General features: G+C 37.2%; 1 protein-coding gene across 1 annotated transcript; it reads left to right on the plus strand.

The window, feature by feature from the left end:
• Nucleotides 1-947: 947 nt before the first annotated feature.
• LOC142166037 (uncharacterized) lies at nt 948-1,698 on the plus strand. Its single transcript, XM_075224444.1, has 2 exons — nt 948-1,361; nt 1,459-1,698. The coding sequence occupies exons 1-2, from the start codon at nt 948-950 to the stop codon at nt 1,696-1,698; spliced, it is 654 nt and encodes a 217-aa protein (XP_075080545.1).
• The last annotated feature ends 8,229 nt before the right edge of the window (nt 1,699-9,927 follow it).

Genomic DNA, 9,927 nt, shown 5'->3' on the forward strand with positions numbered 1-9,927 from the left:
AACTTTGCAGAAGCAGTCCAAGGAGCAGAGCGATCGCATAGAACAAATACCTGGTGTGCCACCTGTGATTAAAGGAGTGGATATTGACAAATATTTAAAATAGAGCTGGAAGCCAAGTGCAGCTTCCTTGTCGATTCTAAAGAAGTTTAAAATGTCCAATATTCCAAAGTATGATGGAACAACCGACCCACGAGATCATGTAACTGCGTTTATAACTGGCGTGAAAGGTAATGATTTAACCAAGCAAGAAATTGAGTCGGTACTGGTAAAATATTTGGCAAAACACTCACGAAAGGAGCACTAACATGGTATTCTCTTTTACTAGAACATTCTATTGATTCTTTTGCTGAGCTTGCAAATTCATTTATAAAAGCACATTTGGGAGCTCAAAACGTTGAGAAGAGGATGGAAGACATCTTCAAAATAAAACAAGGAGATACTGAGCTACTTAGGGAATTTGTGGATAGATTTCAATATGAAAGAATGATGTTACCACACATACATGATAATTAGGCGGCCATGGAATTTGAAAGTAACTTAAATGAAAAAACTTAGAAGCCACAAGGAGACTCAAGGAAAGCTTACGAGAATTCCCTGCTACAACTTAGAATGATGTGTACAACAGGTACAGTATGAAGCTGCGGATAGAAGAAGACACTATCACTCAATCAAGGGGTGATGAAAGAACAAGTTTAAGAAAACCAAAAATCGAAAAAAGGTCCGGTAAGAACTGGTATGAACCTTACATGGGACCAGTAGGATGAGATTCCCGCTCTAAACAAAAAAATCCAAGGTATGGTTCAAGATAAAGAGACATAGACGCGGGTTCATCATCCAAGTTCGAGAAAGAGCGAGATGTGCGGGACAACAATGTTAATACAAAGGCAAAGATTGGTGATTATAGTTTCAATGTTAGTACTTCTCAATTGGTAGTTGTTTTAAGAAGTATGGAAGATAAGGTGTGGTGGCCAAAAGAAATTAGATCGTATCCTAGCAAAAGAAATCCAGATTTCTGGTGCGAGTTTCATAATAACCACAGTCATAAAACAGCAGATTGCAGATTGCTACAAGGTGAAATAGAGCATTTGTTAAAACAAGGTTATTTAGTCGATTTGTTTAGTGAAAAGGGTAAGCAAACGTTTATGAAGAATAGACAAGAGCCACCAAAACCTCCATTACCAAAAAGGACGGTTAATGTGATAAGGAGAGGAGAGGAGGTCAACGGCATGACATATACAGCTGCAAAAAAGACCTCAAAAGTCACGGTTACCTATGAAAAGCGAGTTCGCCAAGTTTTAAAAGAAAACAGTATAACGTTTGATGATGCAGATAACATGATGATCCCTTACAACGATGCACTGGTAATATCTTTACTTGTACATGATACTAATGTGAAATGAGTTTTGATTGATCCAGGTAGTTTCGTAAATATCAGTCTTTTGAGGGTGGTAAAACGAGATGCAAGCTGATGACAAAGTGGTGCCCAAAGCACGTACCTTATCTGGATTCGACTATTCAAGCGTTGTTACAAAAGGAGAAATAGTGCTTACCACATTTGCAGAAGGAGTTGTCAAAGATACAAAATTCCAAGTAATAGATAGGGACATGGCGTATAATATGATACTTGGCACGCCTTGGATTCATGATATGGATGATGTTCCATCTACTTTACATCAAGTTATTAAGTTCCCTTCATAATGGGAAATTAGACAAACCTGTGGAGATCAGCATGCTTCTAGAAGTATCAATTCAGTGGCGGATTCGAGCATAGCGAACGATGGTGCAGATAAAAAATAGCAATTATAGAATTCGGTTGAGGACACAGTAGCACAAACTTCAACTGAAGGTGGACAAATTGACGTAAATTCAAGGCCTAATGTCGTTCAAGAGCCAGAAGAGAATGAAAACATTGAAACAACAATAGAAGAACTCGGGCTATCATGCTTTCCAAGAAGTGGCCAGATAGAAAAGTTTATATTGGAATGAAGCTAAGCCCATAAATGAAAGGAAGATTGTCAAATTTTTACAAGCTAACGTAGATTGATTTACTTGGTCGCATTCAGACATGACAGGTATACTACCGGAGGTGATGACTCACAAGCTAAATGAAGATCTATCATATCCACCTGTCAAACAGAAGAAAAGGAAGCAAGGATCCTTCAAAAATCAGGTGATTCAGAATGAGGTACAAAAACATTTAAAAATTGGGTCCATACTAGAGGTAAAATATCCTAACTAGCTAGCTAATACTGTAGTAATACCAAAAAAGAATGGGAAATGGTGAGTTTGTGTAGATTATACTGACTTAAATAAAGCTTGTCCTAAAGACTCATTTCATTTGCCGCATATAGATCAACTAATTGATTCTACTGCAGGGCATGAGTTGTTGAGTTTTTTAGATGCCTATTCAGTATATAATCATATAAAGATGGATCGTTTAGACAAGAAAAAAACTTCCTTTATCACAGATAGGGGGACTTACTATTATAAATTCATGCCTTTTAGATTAAAGAATGTTGGAGCCACGTACCAAAGATTGGTAACAGAAATGTTCCAAGAACACCTGGGAAAAACTATGGAAGTCTACATTGATGACATGCTGGTCAAGTCAGCACAGGCGGGGGATCATGTCTAATATTTGTGATGATAGGCTATAATTGTGTATTTTAGTCGCTTATTGCACTCTAATTTACTGCAATTTAATTGAGTTTGAGCTTTAATCGCTAGTGTTTTGAACTAAATATGTGTTTTATGCCTTGTAGGAGTGATTCCGATCTATGTAGGCGTTATGGAATGAATTCAAGTGATTTGGAGCTTTGAAGCCTGAGTAAAAGCCCAAGACATTAAGTCAGGATCGTGTTCAGAGGTCGTGTACTAAGTCGGGATGTTAAAAGAGGACGAAATAAGTTCACTCTGAGAAAATTACACTGCCGCGCCGCATAGGACGCCGCAAGGTGCGGCGCAGCAGTGTAAAATGTTGCCTGATGCGAAAAGTTGAGGCTGCTGATAATTTCCATTAGTGTGATGCATGGCACGACGCATGGTGCGGCCTGACTGTACAAATTTCATAGAGCCAGAGTCCTATTTCACGCAGGAGAAGGTGTTTTTGTCTGGGCCAGACCCTACTTGGTATAAATACATATAAAAACGATATTTTGAGGACTTTTGACAGAGCTTAGCCTGGAGAGACGCAATTTGGAGCAAAAATACACACAAGAACATCTCAGGTTTCTTCATCTTTTCTAGTATTTTCAATTATTCAAAACTTATGCAATTGTTTGATTTTATCATGAGTGGCTAAACACCCATTGTTCCGGGGTTGTGATTTAGCCATGAATATTATTGTTTAACGTTGACTTGACCTTGATTATAATTCACCAATATATATTGTTGTTTCTTCAATTCTGTGTTTAATTGCTTAATTATCTAGCCAGCAGTTAGGTTCTATTTACTATCTATGCTATTTTTGGGAAAGCCATGTTTAGATTAGAGAAGAATTGAAGAGAGCACTTAGGGGGAGCGGATTTGTGGTTAGGATAGGAATATACCTAGTCACCGTGCTTAATTAAATATCGTGATCTTAGTGCGTTCTTAATAGATTGATTTAATAGGAATATAGGCATTAATCTATTGAGAATAGGTGAGTAGTACTTCGGGAGAAGGCTATGAGAGCATTTATCGATTAATTAGCAACCATGAGTGAATTATATGAAAGGGAGAGTTAATGAGAACACAATACAAATGGTGAATCGATCACAACCCTGGAATATTTGTCTCTACTAAATACACAACAATCATCTTGTTACTTGATAATTTAGTTATTAGTTAGAATTGTAGTATAATATAATCATATTATTGGACTTTAATTTTAGCTGGATTGAATAACAATTTTAGCGATTTAGTAAGTAGTTTACACAAGTCTCTGTGGGTTCGACACTCAACTTATCATTATATTACTTGTCGACTACGTATACTTGCGTGTGAGTTTGGGACCAACAATTTGTCAGATACTTTTCAGATTCTCCGCAAGTTCAATATGAAGTTAAATCCCGAAAAATGTGCCTTTGGCGTGGCTTCAGGTAAGTTTTTAGGTTTCCTTGTTTCTAACCGAGGTATACAAGTAAACCCTGCACATATCAAAGCCGTTGAAGAAATACCAGACATACTCACTAGTAATAAAGAGGTGCAGAGGCTGACGGGTAGGATAGCCTCTTTGGGAAGATTTATTTCTAAATATTTGGAGAAAAGTTTTAAGTTTTTTTCAGTGTTGAAAAAGCAAAACCAATTTGAGTGGACTAATAAGTGTCAACAAGCACTCAAAAATCTAAAAGCATATTTATCAAACCCACCGTTGCTGGCTAAACCGAAGGATAGAGAAAGGCTACCCATCTATCTCGCTATATCAAAAATAATAGCGGTAAGTGACGTGTTAGTATGTGAAGACAAATGTAAACAATATCTAATCTATTATGTTAGCAAATCTTTATTTGGATACTAAAACTCGATATCCTCATTTAGAAAAACTTGCTTTAGCACTAATCATGGCATCTAGAAAGTTGAGACCTTATTTTCAATGTCACCCTATCTCTGTAGTGATCGCTTACCCCTTAAGGAATATATTGCGCAAGCAAGAACTGTTAGATAGGTTAGCCAAATGGGCAATAGAACTCAATGAATATGATATCACATACCAACCTAGAACTGCAATAAAATCACAGGTTTTAGCAGATTTTATGGCGGACTTCAGCCTAGGGATAGTTCCTGAAGTAGAAAAGGAACTACAGGTATTCACCGGATCTAATCCAGGTACTTGGACCGTATTTACTGATGGCTCCTCAAATGTTAAAGGAGCGAGTTTAAGCATTGTTCTAAATCCACCTTCAGGAGAAACCATAAGGCAGACAATAAAGTGTCATCCCATTACTGACAATGAAGCAGAATATGAAGCTATAATTGTAGGTCTAGAATTGGCACGAGAACTTGGAATAGAGTAGATTATAATCAAAAGTGACTTGCAGCTTGTAGTTAATCAAATGCAGGGGACTTATATAGCTAGAGAGGCGAGGATGCAGCAATATTTGGAAAAGCCACGAGAATTAATCAGACAATTCCAATCGTAGAAAAACGTGCAAATACCTAGGGAGGAAAATGCGGAAGCAGACGTGTTGGCTAATCTTGCATTTGTTGCAGAATTAACAAATGAAGAAAATTATACCGTGATACATTTATTTCATTCGACACTCGATCAGGATAAAATCGAGGTAAATTTCAATAATTTAACTTGGGATTGGAAAACGAGAGTTCGTTAATTTCTTGCAGTACAGGATTTTACCTGAAGACAAGAAAAAGGCTCAATCACTTCGATGAAAAGCTACTCGTTATTGTTTGGTTCATCGCAATCTGTATCGAAAGATGCTCGGAGGGCCTTTAGTAAGATGTCTCGGATCTTCTCAAACAGAATATGTGATGAGAGAAGTACATGAGGGACACTATGGAAATCATGCAGGAGGAAGATCCTTGGTAAAAACTCTAATTAGAGCAGGATATTATTGGCCAAAAATGGAAGAAGATGCGGTAAGTTTTGTGGCCAAGTATGACAAATGCCAACGATATGGAAACAACATGCATCGCCTAGCAGAGCTATTACATCTTGTTATTTCACCATGGCCTTTTATGAAATGGGATATGGATATCGTAGGTCCACTACCACAAGCCAAAGGAAAGGTATGATTTTTATTAGTATTAACAGATTATTTTACCAAGTGGGTAGAAGTAGGTGCCTTCAAACAGGTGCGGGAGAAAGAAGTCAGGGACTTTATATGGCGAAACATCATATGCCAGTTCGGAGTTACAAAAGAAATCGTATGTGATAATGGCCCGCAATTCATAGGTGCGAAAATCATAGAATTCTTTCAGAGTTGGCAGATTAAAAGGATAACTTCAACACCTTATCATCCTGTGGCTAATGGGCAAGCCTAATCGACAAACAAAGTTATTATTAATAACTTGAAGAAAATATTAGAGGAGTCAAAAGGTAAGTGGCCAGAAGTGTTACCAGGAGTCTTATGGGCTTATCGAACGACAACAAAAATAGGTATGGGAGAGCCTCCATTTTCACTTGTGTATGGTGTTGAAGCCTTAATCCCAGTTGAAATAGGTGAACCAAGTACAAGATATACCCATGTAACTGAAGAATCAAATGAGGAAGAGATGCGAATAAATTTAGATTTGCTTGAAAATGGAGAAAAGTGGCTCTAATAGGGATGACAGTGCAGAAACAAATTATTGAGCTATATTACAATCGGAAAGCTCATCTTAGATACTTCAAGTTTGGGGACTTCTTCCTCAAAAAAAATTCAATCGACAAATGCGTCTAATGAAGGAAAGTTGAGTCCAAATTGGGAAGGACCATACATGATTCGAGGTATTGTTGAAAAGTGTGCATGTGAGTTAGAAACAATAGAAGGCAAAGTACTCCCATCAAATTGGAATGTTGTTCACTTAAAGAAGTATTACTTCTAAGCAAAGGAAGAACCACCGGTCAGGTATCATTCGTGTATGATTTAGTTTTGTTCTTTTTTAATTATATTAACCATTTAGATGATAGGCACAAAGGTAGCCCATACCAAATGATGATATTAGACTAAAAGACACGCGAGATACAAAATTATTTCCAATTTGGGTTACAACCTTTCTGATAGAATAAAATGGGTTAAGAAGTCATCATCTAAAAATATACCTCCAAGTCCCGTATGTATTTTGCTTTTTAGGAAATGGACCAAATGGAAGAAATAATCAAGTGCTCGAGATTTCATACTTCAAAGTTCTAACACTTGGGGGACTATAGATATGAAGGCAAAGAAGACTAAAAGTCAAAGAAGACAAAAGAAGACTAAAAGTCAGAATTCAAGCCTGGATCAATCCAAAAATCAAAAGTCAAGAGCCAATCAAGAGCCAAAAACAAGCCTATCAAGAGCCAAAAAACAAGCCTGATTCAAAAACCTTTGCAATAAGCTTGGACAAAGTGCAAACTCGCAAATATAAATTATAAGATACTGCGAGTACTTAGGTTAAGGGTAATGATTAGTCATGGGTTGCAAGATATACCCTAGAATATTTTGAAATCTGTTATAAGAAAAACAGTTATGAAAGAGTTGGAGATGTCATATAAAAAGTTAGTAGAATACTTGTAAAGTGTTATGTAATTTGAAAGTTAAAAACATGAAACTTCCTCAAATTATTCATGAAACTTCTTCAAAATATGTATTTTCCTACTTCACTCATATACTTACACCAATATGAAGTTGAGACGTCTTCTTCATTAGTGTTGTTTATAAAAGGTCCCTCTTTTATAAAATTCGTGTCTATGCCAAAATCATAAAATATTAAAGCATTTTTAAATGAAAGTCAAAGAGTTTAAACTAAAACTCAAATTAAACGAAAGATCATATATTAAACTTGCCTAAAACTAAGTATATACTTAGTTAAAACCAAAATGTTTGTTTGGTAAAAAATCCCCAAAACGAACTAGGGGTAAAAACTAACCAACCATTCCAGAAAGTAAAAAAAGTCCCCATCAAAATTTTAAAAACAAACTAAGTTCTGAAAGAACACTAAGGGGCAGAGTCCAATATGGCATTATTAGCAGCGGGAGAGGCAGAATCCAATAAGGCATCATCAGCAACAAGAGAAGATTCAACTTGAGCAGAAGAAGCTTGAATACCAACTTCACCAGGAGTAAGTTCATCACCTTCGGGAACTCCGACCTCAGGTGAGGAAAAGCTCTGACTTTGCTAAGTTTTTTCAATTGTTTCCTTAGCCTTGGCGATCTCAGTATTCAAGCCAAGGCCTTCCAGGCTAGCCTCCATCAAAGTCTCCAGGCGGGTATTCAAAAAATCCCAACTTAAATCAAGTGTCAATTTATCTTTAAGGGCTTCATAATCTTTCTCCCACTGATCTATTTCAGCCTTCAACTCTTCTTTCTCAATCAAAGAAGCATCATAAAAAGCCTTCAAAGGAGTGAGGGAACTCTCCAAGAACTAGATCTTATCAGAAAAGACACAGAGGTCTTCTTGAACCTGAGTGAGTGTTTTAACTAGCTCCCCGGCATAAGTCTCCTTCTGATTAAGGAGTTCTTTCAAACACCTTATCTCCTCGGTAGCTTTAGAAAGTTGCTCTGCAAATGAAGACTCAAGGATGTCTTTGTCTTTGCTAAATTGACTTGAATAGGCCTTTTCAATTGCTAATTCTGCCGCCATCATCCTTGCTTGCTATTCCAAAGCACATTTCTCTTCAACTAAAACTTCTTTCTCCAACTGAAGACCCTCATATTGTTCCTTCCAATTATCCGCTTCCAATACGTGTGATGACCTTTTTGTTTTAGAACTAAATTCTATGTTTTGAGGCCTTAAAACCTCCTTTTTGTCTCACCTCAATGTGCGTGTGCAGTCCGGGCGTGTATCCAGAAAGCCATTATGTGAAAATCTGTGAAAATGGTGAATTTTGCTTTTAAAATGAATTTAGGTTGACTTCAGTCAATATTTTAGGTAAACGGACCTGGACCCGTGATTTGACGGTCTCGGAGGGTCCGTAGGAAAATATGGGACTTGGGCGTATGCCCAGAATCGAATTCCGAGGTCTCAAGCCCGAGAAATGAATTTTAAAGAAAATTCTTTTCTAGAATATATATGAGTTTTTGGAAATGAAATATGTTTGAAATTGATGGTATTAGGCTCATATTTTGGTTTTGGAGCCCGGTACAGGTCTTATATGTGATTTAAGTTGAGCTTGAAAAATTTGGTAAGGAACAGATGCCATATGACGTGATTCGGAACTTTAGTTGCAAAATTTGAAACTTTGAAAATTCTTGAGATTTTCTTTGATTTTGATGCTAAATTCATAATTATTGATGTTGTTTTGATGATTTGATCACACGAGAAAGTCCGTATGATATTTTTGGACTTGCGTGCATGTTTGGTTTGGAGCCCCGAGGGCTCGGGTGAGTTTTGGATAGGCCATATAGTGAAATTTGGACTTAGGAAATTGTTGTTGTGTTGCAGGTCTGCAGGCTTGGCATCCTGGCTCACAAATGCAAAATTTGTATCGCAAATGCGAAGATGGTCAGGGCTGCCCGCAATTGCGATATCGCAAATACGACAACAGCATCGCAAATGCGAAGAGAACAGGAATCCTCAAGGTTCGCAAATGCGAACCCCTGATCGCAAATGTAAAGAAAGCAGGTTTCTTGAGGGTCGCAATTGCGACATCAGAGACTAGCTAAAATGAATTTCAGATGGGATTTCTACCATTTTTACAACCTTTTCAAAACCTAAACACCTTTGGGCTATTTTTCAAAGATATCTACTCTTCCAAATCATTTGTAAGTCATTTCTAACTCATTTTCCTTAATCTTTAACATCTTGTCACATGATTCCAACTCAAAATCAAGGGTTTTCATGGGGGGAATTAGGTGTTTTGGGTAGAACTTAGGTTTTTAAAATTTTGGGGATTTGGACCTCGATTTGAGGTCCGATTTCAAAACAAATTATATATTTGGGTTCGTGGGTGAATGGGTAATTGGGTTTTGGTTCGAAGCTCGGGTTTTGACCATGTGGGCTCGGGTCGATTTTTGACTTTTTGGGGAAATCTTCATAAAACCTATTTTCATGCATTAAAATTGATTTATTTAGCATTTATTGATATCGTTAAGTAACTTGTGGCTAGATACAAGAGAATTGGTGGTGGAATCAAGAGGTAAAGCAATAGTTGATGCTTGAATTGTGTTCGTGGCATCGAGGTAAGTGTTTGGTCTAACCTTAGCTTGAGGGATTAGCAGTCGTGTCTTATTTTCTATGTGTTAATTATTGAGTACGACGTATAGGCATGGTGACGTGTATCTATATGTTGGTGTCAAGCATGCTCGTGAGT

This window comes from Nicotiana tabacum, chromosome 11 (genome assembly GCF_000715075.1).
Source record: "Nicotiana tabacum cultivar K326 chromosome 11, ASM71507v2, whole genome shotgun sequence".
Taxonomy (NCBI): Eukaryota; Viridiplantae; Streptophyta; class Magnoliopsida; order Solanales; family Solanaceae; genus Nicotiana; species Nicotiana tabacum.